Here is a 17,711-nt window from a genome sequence, read left to right on the forward strand (position 1 = left end):
CAGGGAGAAAGTGTGGTGCATGGTCTCCAAGCGGTGCAGTAGAAGGACATTCTGGCACGAATAACCCTATCTTCAAAGCTCAGAGCATGTGGCAAGGGAAGAGTGGAAAGCAACCCACTATAGCTAGTGTGTATGATTTGGGGGAAAGAGAAATATAGAAATGCTGGGTAGGAGTGAAATTCAAGGGATGAGGGCTGGCAGTGGTGATGGGTGCTAAATAGAGAGGACCTAGGATGCTAAGCCTAAGAAACTTAACTTCTACTACAAAGGGGTGACATTCTCCATATTTGTGTGTATGTGTGTATATGTGTGTGTTTACCAGTCCTGGGTTTTGCTTTGTTTTATGTTTTATATTGCAAAAATGCTGTACAGAGGGGTTACGGTTACATGAGCAAAGTAATGAGTACATTTCCTATCGAGCATTGTTGCCTCCTCCTTTGTTTGCCCCTTACCATCCCTTCCCTCCTACCCCCACAACTACCCCCCACTCCCTGCTGAAGTTGTTAAGTTTGTTTTCAACATAGTGTCTTGTACCTCTCATTGTTACAATAGGTCAACCTGTATCCTTATTTAAGCATTTTGTTTTTTCCCTTCCTGTCCCTGAATTAGAGAAATGTATATACAAAATGCAGGGTACCGACATCAAATACAGTGAAAACAGGGGTTATACCGTGGGGGAGGAACATACAAAGAAGCAAAAAAATCACATGGTACACCATAAATACGTTAGAAACAATAGCAAGAAAGAAAAAAGATATTTGTGTCCCTATCTTGGAGCTCAGTCCTGGGTTTTGAACTCAGGGCACTGAGCTTTTTTTCTCTTTTCTTTTCTCAAAGCTAAAGGAATATTTTCTATATCTTGATTTGTAGGAGATTATAGTGGTAGTTCTATTTTCCAGGCATTGGAGCATTAAATTGAAACCCTAACAATAGAGATTGTCTTTTTCATCTTTGTTTCTTTAACACAATTACAATGTCTGGTACCTATTATGCTTGAAAAGTATCATTTCATGATGAATAAATCAGATAAGCACAAAGGAGTAGAACTTTTTGCTTGCTATTCAGTTTATTCCTCCAAACCATAGTAAATTTTTCCTTCTCCAAATTTCAAATCATATAAAACCAAATCAGTGCAATGCCTGGCACATAGTAGCAGCACAATAAATACTGGCTAAATAAAGGGTGAAATAAAAACCCAAGGCAAGTCATGTACACTGGGGAGGAAGAATTCCATAAATCCTGACAAGCTGACCCCATCACCTCCCAGGGTCTGTCCACAATTAGAGGATAGGACATCCTTGCCTTAGGTCCTGGCCTCACACAGAGGCCCCGAGTCCAAGATGACATAGCCTCTCTCAACTGTTTCCCTAGGGCCTCATTTCACCTCTCATTGGAGACACCATTCTGTTCAATTTTGAATAAAGTGATCTTACTTCCTACCATAAAATTGAAGTATTTATTAACTGCTTCCTGGAAGACTGGCACTACAATATTTCATGAGATGTTAGCCATTTGGAAAACCAGTGCATGATGAAAGTCTGGGAAAGTTAACATAGGAACTCAAAGTAGGGAACAAAACCAGTATAAGCAAATCTTAATGATAGAACATGGATTGATTGACATTTCAAAGATTGGCATTACTTAAAAATGTGGAGAGGAACTTGTGAAACAAGAAAGACACATGTGGAATCTTAGCAAGATGAACTGCTCTGAGTTCATTCATTAATTAATTTTTTATCACAGCCTCTTTCTAATCCTAGGGAATGATTAATGATATGTTTCTTAATACTTTCAGGGCAGTGTTGGCCCATCAGGACCAGTTGGACCTTCTGGAATTCCTGGCCCAATGGTATAATTCTATTTGCATATTGGGTATTTCCCTTTAATTTCTCCAGGATATCACAACATACTACTTTTCTTTTTTAGGGCCTCTCAGGGAGTAAGGGACCAACAGGAATCAAAGGTGATAAGGTGATTTAAATATTAACTTTATCATAGAAATGTTTTATCCTATTTATTTTATCTTTCAAGTTAATAGAAGTTTAAAAAACTAGTTTGTTTTTGTTTATAGAGTCTAATTTGTGTGATGAGTTGTATTAATTTTTAGTAGTAGGAAGTAAAGAAAAGTAATCTCTTGCACTATTAATACTGACTTTCCTGTAATAAAGCCAGATTTAAAACATGTATGTATCTTTATATGAAATTGTTCTCTCCAGGGTGAACAAGGCATTCTAGGAGAAGCAGGAGAACCAGGGTATCCTGGAGACAAGGTAACATTTATACTTTTAATTGAATTAATTACCTTATTAATTAATTAATTTATTTATTGTCAGTCGTGAGGCTTGAACTCTAGGCCTGAATGCTAGCCTTCAGCTCTTCAGCTCCAAGCTACCGTTCTACCACTTGAGCCACTGCACCACTTCTGGTTTTCTGAGTGGTTTATTGGAGATAAGAGTCTCACAGACTATCCTGCCCTGGCTGGCTTTGAAGTGCAATCCTCAGATCTCAGCCTCCTGAGTAGCTAGCATTACAGGCATGAGCCACCGAAGCCCAGCTATACTTTTAATTTTAGATAAATATGGATAAATTCAAAAGAGTGTGTATTTGAGTGTGTGTGCATGCATGTGTGTGTATATATGTGTGTGCACACTAGTAGTGCAGTTTGAACTCAGGGCCTGGGTACTATCCCTTCAGCTTTTTTGCTCAAGGCTTGTGATGTATCATTTGAACCACAGTTGCATTTGGAGCTTTTTGCTGGTCAACTGGCAATAGTCTCATGGATTTTTATACTGGGTTGCCTTCACACTTCAATACTCAGATTTCTGCCACCTGAATAAATGAATGAGAGGTCTGAGCCATTGGTATGTGGCAAAGTACTTATTTTAACAAGGTATTTTGTTTGAATTCTTCTTTAAAACAAGTTTTTCTCAAATTCTTTAGAACATTCTTGTAAATGTCTGCAGTAATTTGCAAGTAGAGGTGTATTTGCCTTTTTGTGGTATAATAGCTTTTGTTCCCTGTGTGCTCTCTTCTTTTAGGGCACTGTTGGTTTGCCAGGACCACCAGGAATAAGAGGAAAGCCAGGACCCTCAGTAGGTTTGAACTTCAGCTTTGTTCTTTCTGGTTAACAGAATGTATGTCACTGCATAGGTTTTTATAATTCCTAGGCGGCCATAAGAAGTAAGATAGAAGCCCACCAGTCTTGTTCTTTCACAATTTTAAACTACAGCTCATCTCTCATGTTTTCACTGCACATTCCTCCAACTATGGGGCCATCTGTTATCCTAAGCAAAACCATGTTTCTTTGTGCCTTAAAGATTTTAGTTTTGTTATTCCTCCCAATAGTCTATTACAGATAATATTTAAATTTAAATGAAACAATGGGCTTTTAAGCTGGAAAACACAAGGCACCTTAATGAATTTTTAAATTTTTCCAAGTATCAGTATCATGAAGGAGGCATTCTGAAGGAAAAATGAGACTATGTCATACTCTATGGACATATAAATCTTCTAATTCCCTTGGGCATCAGCTGGTCAAAAGAAAACTATACCCTATATGGTAGTTAATATAACTCTTCCCCATATAAAACTAAAATTACTTAATCATTATGATAGTTTAAATAAAATCACTAAAGCATGAGTTGAAAATCTATCTCTGAATTATAAAATGGTAATAACTACTATAGCTAATATTTATTGAGGATTTTCCAAGTACTAGGCAGTATTCTAAAGATTAAACATCTATGAAGTTAGTACTATTGCTGGTCTTATTTTGTACATTTAAAGATATTAAGACACAGATTGTTATGCAAGTTGCCCAGTCATAGATAGTCCATGGACACCCAGGAAAACCCAGGTAATTATATACCTCACACTTCTGGACACTTCAAGTTGTAAGTTTAACATTAATTTTAGGATTTTAATATTGATTAAAGCTTTCAAAAGATGGTGTGATTATAGAGAAAACAAGAGTTCAAATATACATTAAAAATCATTTCCCAGAGATTTATTGTGCTACCTTTAAATCCTCCCTCTCATCTCAGAATTGTTTGCTTTTACATCTCAAGAAGCGCTTTATGTAGCCATTCTTTGTGACTTTTAATAGTGGCAGTATTTTAAACTAATCAAAAGAACAAATTTAGGGATTATTCATCTAGACTGAGACAAATACAAGCACTACCATCACTAAGAGAGAAAAAAACCTATGATCATTGAATTATAAAGAATCTTTAACATAATATAGTCTTATTTAATTTTACTTTTCTTTCTTCTTTGTTTTTCATCCAAGACCTGCACCTGAACTCAGTACTGCCACTTTTGCTCACTGGCTAACACTATGCCAACTGAGACCATGCCTCCAACCCCTTATTTCACATTATTGTTTAATTTATTTTTATTGTAAGGGTGATGTACACAGGGGTCACAGTTACATAGTCAAGTGATGAGTACATTTCTGTTAAAGTGTCACCTTTTCCTTCATTTTCTCTCAGTTTTTTCCCTCTAGATTCCATCACCAAATTGTACAGTTCATTTTCAACATAGTGTCTAATGAGTATCACAGCTGAATTACTTCATCCTTTTTTCCACTATTTTTATACTTCCCCTACCTCTCCCCCAAACAAATTAACTTACATACAAGACAAAAAGTACAGAATTCAAAAAACAGTGACAAAAGGGGGAAAGCAAAAATAAAAACAAAAACAAAAAAACCACAAAAGGTAAAATAAAAAACTTCTGGTTTCCATTTCTTGGAAATAGAAATATCATTTTTAAATATATTTTTATTGGTCATGGGGCCTGAACTCTGGGCCCTATGACCCCTCACCTCTTCAGCTCAAGGCTAGCACTCTACCACTTGGGCTACAGCACCACTTCTGGCTTTTTCTGCTTATGTGGCACTGAGGAATCGAACCCAGGGCTTCATGCATGCAAGGCAAGCACTCTACCACTGAGCCACCTTCCCAGCCCAGGAACATCATTTTATATGAGCATATGCATTGAGCCTTTGTGATCCTCACCTAAGAATATCCTTCTTTGGTCTGACTGTGTGAATGTTTAGAGTCCTGTTTAATATATCATGTCCAAGTGTGATATTTTTGTATTTACCATCCATTATGTTTACTAGTAGATTTATAGGCACATTTTAATTATGACAAATGAAGGAAACCATACAACCTATGTCTTTGGGTCTGTCTTACTTCACTTAATATAATTGTTTCCAAGTCTTTCCATTTCCTGATGAATGGGTCAATATCATTCCTTCTGGTGGAAACACAGAACCCCATTGTGTATATATAGCACATTTTCTTGATCCATTTGTCCAGTGAGGGACATCTTAGGTAATTCCATATCTTGTCTACAATTATTTCACTTTAAATATTAGAGCATGGATGTATTTGAGGGCAGTCTTTGCTTTTACTTGTTTATTTGCCCTAGATGAATGGAAGTTAGCCCAAGCAGCTATGTCCTGAAGTTAAATTTCACAGTCTCTGATCCCCATAAATACAGCATGAGAATAGATCATGAAGATAACTAAGAAACCCTATGTTTTCAAGGATGATTCTAAACCACATAATAGAAACTTTTGATATATACAGTGATTGGCAAAATAATTTTAATATTTTTTAATATTTATTTTTTCATTTTTACAATTTGATAATCATTAGAGGAAACAATATGTTATAGTATATAAGCCTAATATCAAGTAGTAAAAGAGCTCATTATTCACTTATGCTTTGCTGTTAATTTGAGAAAACTAGAATCAAATATACTTAAATTAAGCAAACCACTTAAAGTTTCTTATTCTCTGATTCAATTTATAGTGATAATATTTTTTTAATTTTTATTTCTTGTGAACATACTGTACAGAGGGGTAACAATTATATGGGCAAGATAATGAGTACATTTCTTATCAAGCATTGCAGCCTCCTCCTTTGTTTACCCTTCACATCCCTTCCCAGCCTCCCCCCACTCCCTCATCCAATTCTCCCCCCCCCCCCGCACCAAAATTGTAGAGTTGGTTTTCGACATGACAGCTTGTACTTCTCATTGTTGCAATGGGTCCACCTGTATCCTTAAATGACTTGTTTTTCCCCATCTCCTCCACAAATTACACCGACATCAAATATAGTGAAAGCAGGGGTTATACTGTGGGGGAGGGAGTGATAATATTTTTATAGAAGGTTATAACATTACTTGTCTGAGAGAGAAAGATTTAGATTCTAGTCTCACCTCCAGTAGTTGATCAGTTCTATTCTTGGGTATTTAATCATTATGGCATATAATTTCTTATGCGAATTAAGACAATTAAGACTCACAAGTAATCACAAGAAATGCTAATGAAATTCTTTCAGTGCAGAGAGCCAGCAATGATGAGAATGAGTCATTTGCTTAGTCATTTTATATCTTTCTATTCTACTGTAATTTTAAGGTCAGAAGGAATCTCATTGGTAGAGAGATTACTGATCTTTTTGTTATTGTATCACACCCTTAGAAAGAATTTGTGTTGAGCAAAAGTATTTCCTCTGACAGGTTAGAGGCTCAGGAATTAATATTAGTGAGATAATCTTGTATTGTCTCTTTCCTTTTTCATTTGTATATTATTAATACAAAGGAAATTTCACCTGAAGACCTTTTCTAATTAGGGAAGGAGACTTTTATTTGATGAAAAATTGCTTATGCAGAATCACTTACCATATTAATAAATAATCTCCAACACTCTAACAAGTTAGTGCCTACTAAACATTTTGTTACTGCCATGGAAAAAGAGAGTCAGAGATCTTTCCTACTCCATATGTTCTAGTTTTGCTTTTCCCTCATCTTAAGATTTTGATGTTAGTGACATTATACGCAAATGAAAGAATATTTTCCAAATATATTGTAATATGGAAAAATATTTTCCAGATATAGGAATGACCTGACCTGGACATTTTGTGCATTCTGAGTCAGAGAAGCTTTGTTTTGCAAGTATCGAGAGCACAGAGCAAACTAGTACTCTGAAATTACTAGCAAATGCTCCTCCTTTCTGACAGAAAGAAAAAAAGGCAATTATTATTTTCTTTTTACTTTAAGCAAGAAGTTTCTGTTATCTAGAGGATTCACTTAAGAGTTTTCTATTCTGTAAGTTACTTGAAAGCTCAGTTATTCTGTTGATCCCCTTCCCTTCCCTTATTCAACTAAATGTATATATAATACCAGGTTACCAAATCAAATACAGTAACAACAGAGGATACACCTTAGAGGAAAGAACATACAAAAGAAACAAAAAATCACATAGTACATTAAACAACAACGAAGAAAAAACTCTTATGTGCAAGTCTTAGAGTTCATTTTTCTTAGAATCATCTTACATGGTCATATGTGCATAGCTATTGAGCTGTTCTGCTCATCTGTAAATTTGTCCTAGGTGTATATTAATTATTGCAAATAAGGGAAATCATGGGACCTGTGTTTCTTTGGGTCTGGCTTACTTCACTTAACATGATTCTTTCCAAGTCTTTCCATTTCCTTACAAATGGGGTGATATCATTCTTTCTGAAGGAGTCATAGAATTCATATATAGATATAGATAGATATACACCACATTTTCTTGATCCATTCATGCAACAGCAATATACACAAGGCAATATGTTGGAAATGATCTGTACAACTTGAGGGTGTTGGAAGGAGCATGAAAGTAGGAGAAAATTGAGGGAAGGGGAAACTCATGTAACTGAAACCCCTCTGTACATTACCTTGACAATTAAAAAAAGAGAGAAAGCTCAGTTATTATAAAGGAAGTTTTACATCCATAGAAAACTTGCAAATAAATTTTTACAAAAGAGAGAATTATTCTCATTGGTGAATAAAATGATTTCATAGTTTAATTTTTTTTGGTTATTAATCAGTTTTATCTAAAAACAAAAATCTAGGACGTTTCTTTGTAGTTAGCGTCTTAGTTGGAATTTGCCACTAGGGGGCCTCAGTGAGAACCCCCAGTCTATCTAAAGGTAGGTGCAGTGTCTCATTTTTAGAGTTTGAGTCATCATGTACTGACTCTGTTGTATATGTTGTATAAGTTTTTGTTCTTGTTAATTGTAAATGGAGACTTCAATGAGCTTAGCGCCACTTTTTCTAGAATCTATTTCACTATTTGTATTGTCTTCATTTTTGTGTCAGTACCTTAACTCTGAGAACTGGGGGGGGGGGAGGGGGGGGGGATAACAGTGCTTCAATTTGGGGGAAATATGGTATCTTAAAATTTGATGATATCTCGACCTATTTAAAGCAAATTAGAAGCTCATATAGAAGTTTAATAGAAGGGAAGTAATCAATTGTTTTTCATATCTCTTTCCTAGTTCTACAATTTCTTTCACATCGTAGAACATTGCTAGTCTTTTCTGATTCAGGCATTATACCTATTTGTCTTTCCTCTATAGTCTATCACAATTTATTATAAATCTCAGGAATTGGCTTCTGAAAAATCCTCAAAAATGATAAATATATAAGAATATTTTAAAACATATAAAATAACACAAATAAAAAGATCACAATAAAATGGAAACTTCAGATATGAGCCGATGGAGGAGCAAAGGTGGGGGGAAAAAGATTCATGATTTGTAGATTTGATTAATCTTTATAACTACTTTCTATGTGGCAGGACCTGTCTAAAATTCCCTACTTTGTTGAGTTAACCTTTATTGACCCATCTCTGGGAAACACACTGTCATTTATTTTTTGATTTGAGCACACTACTAATGTGTTTGAATTTCTAACAACAGTAAATAAATATTGTTTCAGAACACATTTTATTTAAATAGGTTTGAAAATGATGATGGCTACAACTTAATCTCTAAAACCTGATTTTACCCTTGGGGTATACATACTTTTTGTTTGCCACATGCCTATTTCTGCTTTTAATTATATTTATTAAGTCAATGTTTATACTTTTATTCCCTTCCCCCTTTAGGGCCAACCAGGTGACCCAGGATCCCAAGGACCACCTGGCCCTCCAGGACCAGAGGTAAAAAAATGGATGGAAAGATAATAAATTCATTATCAAAAAGAGGGGCAATTAAACTTGATTGGTAAAATCTGTTCCTTCACAGCAGACCTGAGAAAGATTCTCTTTAACATTTATATGTGTATACAGTTTGGACTAAAAATTTTTTTCCATCTATGGTCCTAAAGAAACAGAAAAATTGAGTATCCTTTATCTGAAATGCACAAAACAAGAATAGTGTCAGGCTTGTGCTTTTATTTTTTTCTTCAGATTTTGGAATTTACATATTTACATATAAACAATGAGATATAATGGGAAATAGGAATAAAATCTAACCATGAGCTGGCACTGCTAGCTCATACCTATAATCCTAGTGACACAGGAGGATGAGATCTGAGGATTGTGTATTATTCAAAGTCAGCCCAAACAGGAATGTCCCTGAGACTCTTGTCTCCAATTAATGACTGAAAAGCTGGAAAAGGAGCTGTGTTCAAAGTGATAGAACACTAGTCTTGACCACAAGATAGCTCAAAGACTGTACCTCGGCCTTTAGCGCAAGCTTCTGACTGGCACCAAAAACAAAATCTAATCATGAAATTGAATTATTCCACCTACACTTACACAATATTTTCAATGAGCCTGTGTTTTGGCTATGACCCTTCATAAGGAATCAGGTGTAGATTTCCTATTTGTGTTGTCATGTTATTTAAGATTTCTTTGCCTGGACTATCCACATTTTCATCCTGCTTAGGTCATAGATGAATTATTTCTACTACATACCTTAAGGTTGAAATCAAATTTGGAGATATAAACTCAACTGACTTATTACTATAAAATTCTTTCAGTTTTGAGTATATGTATATATCATTGACTCTCATATTCTAGAATAAATAAAAACATCTTTACCACACATGTCAAATTTGTTTGTATAGCCCTGAAAATTCTGACTTTACTTTCATACTTAATTGGGAGCAACTCTCTTTTCTGAGAGTCTACATTGACGTTAAGTTTCTAAGGTAAAATGTGGATCTTGTTTGTTTGTTGGAATCATGCCATGAGTGAAAATTGCACTACGGAAGATGATGCTTCTTAAGCTCACTCTGATTTCAGAAAAACACATAAAAAATATATTCATGTATGCACACATGTAAATAAACATACATGTCAATTCATAGTAGTAGCTGTAACAGTAAAGCTGAGAGCATAATTTCACTTCAGAATAAATGAATCTACTATTCCAGTTGTGGAGTAATAGAGCATTTCTAAGAGAGTGCAAAACTAATAAGTTCTTTCTGCCAGCAGTCTATAAGTTTATAAGTCTGTAAGTCTGCTACTCCACACTAAATTACTGTTCTTAATTATTTTTAATTTAAGAATACATTCTGGCCAGGTGCTGATGGTTCACAGCTGTAATCCTCACTACTCAGGAGGCTGAGATCTGAGGATCACAGTTCAAAGGCAGCCCAGGCAAGGAAGTCTGTGAGACTTGTCTCCAATTAACCACCAAAAAGCAAAAAAAAAAAAAGGAGCTGTTGTTCAGGTAATAGAGTGATAGCATTAAGGAAAGAAGCACAGGGAGAGCACTCAGGCCCTGAGTTCAAGAGCCAGTACCTACACACACACACACACACACACACACACACACACACACACACACACACACACACACACACACAACAATTAAAAGAAATTACTTTGTACCCAGTTTTCTGGATGGAGAATAAGAAATAAAACATAGCAGAATATTAATATAATTGTGAGAAATTGTGTTGAGCAATACAGTTTTCAGATTATTAAAGTTTACCTCTTTGTGATAGCTTATCTTCTTTCATTTTTAATCATTTTTCTAACTTCATTATGTAATGAATTTTCTTCTAGAAAATATAGTATTTACCTGTCTTCTCATTCTGAGGACACAGAATTTAACTTTTGTTATCTTCAGGTTCTCAGTATGGCTGTGGGTCATTCTAACAGCAGCTACTGGTGACAGACACCCTGGGAAGGCCTACCTTGCCCGCTTACTGCCACTACGGTTTTGACTCATTCTATTCTGTTATGGGATGTATGAGCCATGTTTACACTTCATGCTTGATCTTTCAAGTTTTTTTTCATTTCTTTTGAAATTTTATGTTTGCCGCTTGCATCTAAAACACTACCTCAATGTCTTTGATTTCTACACACTGATAATTTTAAACATCCTGATTCCTAATCTTGTCGAACTGTATCCATGTCTCCTCTTTACTTGTATTAAATTTTCCCATTGGAAAATTTGCAACCTGCTCATTATTCAAACTAACATCTAAAACTAAGTTATTTTAGAGTTAATGCCTTCTGAATCTAAATCAAGAATTTTGAGCAAATTAAGCTCAAAATCTATCCAATGGGATTATTTATAGCACCCTTCTCATGAAGTTGCTATATCATATATATTAATGCATGTAAAACAATTGAGTGTCTGGATAATAGGAAGCACTCAATAAATATTAGCTGCCATCACAACCACTATTTCTATAGGCAGGAGCATGGAAGAAAAAAAAAGGCCTGGCCAACATAAATGGAGGAATGAAAGGAAAGTGATACAAATGGGAGAATGAAAGTGATACATAGTGAAGTTGGAAAAGTACACAGGACATTTATTACCTAGGCCTTTTCAGAAGATAATGAGGAGTTTGGATTGTAGCTGTGTAATAGAAGCCATCAGAGGCTTTAAGCAGTAGCTTGTGCTTATCTGATTTATACTCTTAGAAGGTTTCTTTGGCTATTGTGTGGTAATCAGAGAATGAGCAAAGCTGTGAGGTGGTTTATGATTATTTTAGTTATCTATGAACAGCTTGATGATATCTTTCCACCTGGGCTTGGGAGTAGAGAAAGAACTGGTTTAGACAAATGTAACTTAATTATTGACAATAAATAGCTATTGAACTGTGACTTTTCAGCCTGTATTGGGCATCATTATCTTCTGAAGAACCCAACACAAGACAAAAAATTAGATTGTACACGACTGATCCAAACAGTATTAAATCTTGGGAATGGGTGCCCATGTGTGATTCACAGCAACCATAAAGAACTGACACAATTAGTTTTTCTCTATTATGGCAGAAGGACCTTTGTCCAATAGAATGGAAGTGTTTTTAACCTGGTAAGATATAATGCTTCAGAAGTCAAAACATCATTGCATTATGTGTCTGGGAATTGATTATGTGGTTTAGTTACTTTGGAAACTCATTGTTACCACTTTCTTCAGGGTGACATGGCACAGAGATAGCGTTGTATAAATGTTTCCAATATCATGTGATTAAAGAAAGACATGGTTTGCTAGGAAACTCCTCAGTTGATGTGGTTTGTTCAGGATCTGAAACAGAAAGAGGAGACCTAGGTGGCTCTTACAGACCAGGGTGAATTTGAACCTGAAACAGAGTCCCAAGAACATGTGGAGAAACCTGTGGGAGAAAAGACATTAACTGACAACATAGACTAAATGGGGGTGGAAGGGAGTTTTCAGTGAACAAATTATATATTTTGCTAATATGTTATATACATTTCTATTCTATTTGAATGGTTGTCTGGTCATACACAAGTACCACATTGTTTTAATAAGAGAAGTGTTTTATGGCATGTTTTAATGTCTGGAAAGGCTGTTAAGTCCTTTTCATTTTTCTTTTTTTCAGTGTTTTCTTGGCAGAACTTGGTATTTGAGTTCTTATTTTTGAACCTCAACATCAATCTATCTAGCTTCATTGAAATATTGTCAGCATATTTTACTGGCTTCAACTTATAAATTAAATAAATGCTTCATTTTATTGCTGACTTACATTCTGTTCTCTAGTTATACACAGTTTGTCATTCATCTAAAGGACACCATAGTTGTTTCCAAGTTGAGGAAATTATGAATAAAAACTGCAATAAACATCCCTGCACAGACTTTTATGTGAATGTAAGTTTCCAACTTCTTTAAGTAGAAACAAAGAAATACAGTCTCTGGATTATAAGTATGTTTAGTTTTGGAAGAAACCACTAAACTGTCTTCTAAGAGATTACGTTACTTCACTTTTCAGCAAAAATGAATGGATGAGTTCTTATTGTACTCCATTCTTACCAGCGTTTTATGTTTTCTGTATTCTCAGTTTTGAGCATTAAGTTGATGGGCAATGATATCCCATTATTATTTAATTTTCATTACTCACGATGACACAAAATGTGGAAGACATTTTCCTATGCATATGTTTTCTGCAATACCTGCTAGGCTGGAGTTTGTCTTATTATTCTCTTAATACTTCTTTTGTAGACCATAAGTTTCATGAATTCTAACTAATCAATTATTACTTACATGTATTTTGCTTTTAATGTTTCTCAAAAGTCATTGCCATATCCAAAACTATTGTAAGGTTTTTTAAATCCTGTGATCTTCTAGGATTTTTAGTTTTTCACTGGATATTTAAGTTATTTTTTGTGAAAGATTTAAGGTCTGTGTTTAGATTCAATTTTTTAATAAATGAAAATGTCCAGTTGTTCTAGCATTTTTTTTTTTTTTTTGGTCGGTCATGGGGCTTGAACTCTGGGCCTGGGCGCTGTCCCTCAGCTCTTCAGCTCAAGGCGAGCGCTCTACCACTTGAGCTACAGCGCCACTTCTGGTTTTCTGGTGGTTTATTGGAGATAGGAGTCTCACGGTCTCTCCTGCCCGGGCTGGCTTTGAACTACGATCCTCAGATCTCAGCCTCCCGAGTAGCTAGGATTACAGGCATGAGCCACCGGCGCCCGGCTAGCATTATTTTTTGAAAAACTGTTCCCCCCCCCCCCCATTGGATTGACTTTATTCCTTTATTACAGACAGTTGAGTACATCTGTGTAGACCAATTTCTAGGCTCTCTGTTCCATTTTTCCTAGTTGTCTATTATTTTTTAAAATTATCTTGGAGTAGTTATACAAAGGAGTTGCATTAACAGAGTAGTGTATGAACACAGGGCATCTTGACCATTGTCATTCATTTGTAGTTGTCATTCTTTTGCCCACACCTATTGTCTTGATATCACAGCTTTATGGTAAGTCTTGAAGTCAGGAAGTGTAAATTCTCCCATTTTGTTTTCTGTCCTCAATATTTTAATGGCTGTTTGGGTTTTTTTTCCCCTCCCCATATAAAGATTTGAATCAGTTTGCTGATATCCACAAATAATGGGATTTTTTAATTGAGATTGCATTGAATCTGTAGAGCAAATTGGGAAGAACTGACAGCTTAACAGAATTAAATCTTCCTATTCAAAGACACAGAACATCTTTGTCTCATTTGGTTCCTCTCTTTGATTTCTTTCAACAAAATTATGTGAGTTTACTTATACACATCTTGTACTTACTAGGGCCTGCCTGCCGTCTTTCCTTCCTTCCTTCCTTCCTTCCTTCCTTCCTTCCTTCCTTCCTTCCTTCCTTCCTTCCTTCCTTCCTTCCTTCCTCCCTCCCTCCCTCCCTCCCTCCCTTCTTCCCTATGCCCCTGCCTTCCCTCCTTCTCTCCTTTCTCTTTTCCTTCTTCCTCCCCTTTTGCTACTAATGTAAATAGTAATGATTTTTAATTTTAAATTTCACTTGCTATTGCCTGGCACATAGGAATGTGACTAGCCATGGATGCATGCAAACTTACTATAATTATATACTAGTTCCAAAACATTTTTGTCATTTGTTTCCTAATTTTCTGTATAGTCAATTATGCCATCTGTGAACAGACAGTTCATTTCTTCTTTCTAAACTCTGCACATTTTCTTTTCATATTACATTACACAAGACTTACAATATGATGTTAAACAGAAATAGGTAAAAGAAACATCCTTACCTTGTTCCTGATCTAATCTAATTACTTCATTCTTTAACTTTTATTCATAAAACAATTAAAGGTTATGACCTTTTTTTCTAATCATCAATTTAAATATTCTCATCTAAAGTATTTTTTATCATCATTTTTAGGTATTTTTGGCTTGCATTTTTCTTTTCACTACTGAGTTGTATAAACAAGCACTTTTACATTTCCATGGGTTTTAATTTTGGTAATAATTTCTGGTTCATTTTATTGTGATCAAAACTGTAGTTCTGGGGCTGGGAAGGTGGCTTAGTGGTAGTGTGCTTGTCTTGCATGCATGAGGCCCTGGGTTCGATTCCTCAGCACCACATAAGCAAAAAGCAAAAAAAAAAGCTGGAAGTGGCTCTGTGGCTCAAGTGGTAGACTGCTAGTCTTGAGCTGAAGAGCTGAAGGACAGCGCCCAGGCCCAGAGTTCAGGCCCCAAGACCAGACCCCCCCCCCAAAAAAAAACCAACCAAAACTGTAGTTCTCTATATAGAACTAAGTGATAGTTTCTGTTTGTCCCATATTTTCTGATAGTGGGGTCCGAGCTCTAAAGTCAGGAAATGTAAATACCCCAAATAGATGTCTACCTCTATGAAGTGAGAATGGGCTCAGTAACAGCTTTGCCACCGAGTACCCTGTTGATCTCCTTGAGGAATGATGTACCACTGGGGAATGTGTCACCTCCATTGCTGATAATTTGGATTTTCAGCTATATCAACAGTAGTTATATCAGCCTTGATAAGTGATAGTTCACCTAGTAGACCCATGCATAGCCTGTTATTTGCTATATCTACTTCATGCTCATGAGACTCATTCTAGTCTAAGGGCAGCCAGTGAAGAAAGCTGGCTCACATTAATTAGCCAAAGCATTCTGTATGCCTGAATTTTTTTTGGCAGGGCGGGGGTATGGGTGTGTCACTACTGAGGCTTGAACTCAGGTTCTGGACAATGTCCTTGAGCTTTTTTTTTTCTCAAGGCTAGCTCTCCATCACATGAACCACACCTCTGTGTCCAGCTTTTGGGTGGTTAATGAGAGGTCAATGTCTCACAGATTTTCCTGCCCTGACTGGCTTAGAATTGAGATCTTTAGATCTCAGCCTTCTTAGTAGCTAGGATTATAGGTGTGAGCTACTGTCATCCCTGCTCACTCAAAAAAATTTTTGTATGTTTTCTGGTAGGGATTAATGTGTGATAAAAATTCTCCACACTTTTCACCTCTTCCCATTATATATTCCATAAGTTTATCTCATATAGATCCCTGTTTCCTTTCTTCTCTACCTTTCTTTCCCAGACCTTTGACGGGATGGCTATGCTATTCTTCTCCCAAATATATGTATCCTCTCTTTTGATTCCTTTTCCACAATAAAAAACGATGATTATCTGGCACACTGCTCACAGATATATCTATTAAATGGTATTTGCCTCTTTAGTGTAACTCAAGCTATGCCCGATTACACTTGTTTTATAGTTGCTGTATGTTTTCAACTTACCAAGTTGACCCACTATCCACCAAAGCTTTTCTTCTTCCTCTGGAAAGCTATCTAGAACCTATCTTCCCACTCTCACCCATAATGTCTTAGACAAAAGGAATTATAACTCTGATAGTTGACATTGGTTTTCTTCTCATGTAACTTGTACTCTCTGATGTATATTTGGGATCAATCATAATTATGGCATTTCGATCTTGTGATGTACTGTCTGGGACCACTTCAAATTATGACTTAGCAGTGCCAACAGAAGTCGTGTTGTAATAAGAGGTTCTAGGTACTTGATGTCTCACAGCCAAGATTTTTCCTCTACCAGTATCTAGTAATACAAAGAATTGCTATTCCAAGATCATATTTTCTATAGCAGATATCATGGACTTACTCCAGAATCCTGGGGGTAGCAGCTGTTATTCTTATTAGAGCTTACCATAAACTATATGGCATCTTTTCATGTCCTGGCATCCAATACCATAGTGTCTACTACACTGAGTGCTTAAGTGATAGGGATGATGATAATATGACCTGGTTCGAGTCCACTGAAAGCATTCAGCATAACATGGTATTCAGTATAGATAAGTTGTCCTATGTATAGGATATTTTCCTCCCAGGGTGCAAAGTGACCTGTGAGACTTTTTGTGCTGGAGTGCATTAAGACTCTATACTTGCTTTTTTTCTGAAAGGGGATATTACAGTACATTTGTGACCACTGGATTTCTAAAAACGACAGAGAGTAATCATTATATCATCCTTTCTAGGGTTTATTCTCACCAGCTGGAGTGTTATATGTCTTGCCACATTTTCCTTTGGACAAGCCATCTGTTGTTCAGCTTATGCAATCAGTATGATGCGATATGTTTAGTTGATTGGGGTGATATTGTGTAGCCTAACCTGAAGGACCAGATCTCTTCTGACTATATTATTATGACAGAGGCAGGGAGAACATAGTGACTATTGTCTATCCCACATGAATGCAAACTGTTTCTTCTTTGTTTTCAATTATAAAGGAAAACTATATTTTCCAAATTAGGACTACACGTGCAGTATGGGAAGTTTTAGTAATCTCTTGTAGCAATGATACTTACATCTGACACAGCAGCTGCAATTTAGTCTGTGGTAGAGTTTTATCACGATATAGAATTTGTCTGGCTTCTTCAGAGGCCAGCTTGGTAAATAATGCTGTGATAGGAACCACCAATCGTATATGTTTTGGATTTTACCCACATTCTATCCCCAGTCCCTCTTTCCTATACACACACACACACACACACACACACACACACACACACACACACATTATACCTGGAAATTATGGAGATATGGAGATATGCGGTGACAGAGTAATTTTCAGAGCCTAAAGGTCTACTAAACTATGGGAATATTTCTGCCTTTGAGGCTACTATGTAGGTAATTAGAACTC

At 36.0% G+C, this 17,711-nt stretch overlaps 1 protein-coding gene across 1 annotated transcript in view; it reads left to right on the plus strand.

The window, feature by feature from the left end:
• The window catches only part of Col24a1 (collagen type XXIV alpha 1 chain), a 305,980-nt gene that overhangs the window by 88,878 nt on the left and 199,391 nt on the right, over positions 1 to 17,711 (plus strand). The window contains exons 15-19 of the mRNA XM_042685239.1: positions 1,796 to 1,849; positions 1,927 to 1,971; positions 2,217 to 2,270; positions 3,039 to 3,092; positions 8,948 to 9,001. Coding sequence (XP_042541173.1) covers positions 1,796 to 1,849; positions 1,927 to 1,971; positions 2,217 to 2,270; positions 3,039 to 3,092; positions 8,948 to 9,001 — 261 coding nt within the window. The remainder of the gene's footprint in view (positions 1 to 1,795; positions 1,850 to 1,926; positions 1,972 to 2,216; positions 2,271 to 3,038; positions 3,093 to 8,947; positions 9,002 to 17,711) is intronic.

Source organism: Dipodomys spectabilis, unplaced genomic scaffold (assembly GCF_019054845.1).
Source record: "Dipodomys spectabilis isolate Male_0828 unplaced genomic scaffold, ASM1905484v1 ptg000002l, whole genome shotgun sequence".
NCBI classification, from domain to species: domain Eukaryota; kingdom Metazoa; phylum Chordata; class Mammalia; order Rodentia; family Heteromyidae; genus Dipodomys; species Dipodomys spectabilis.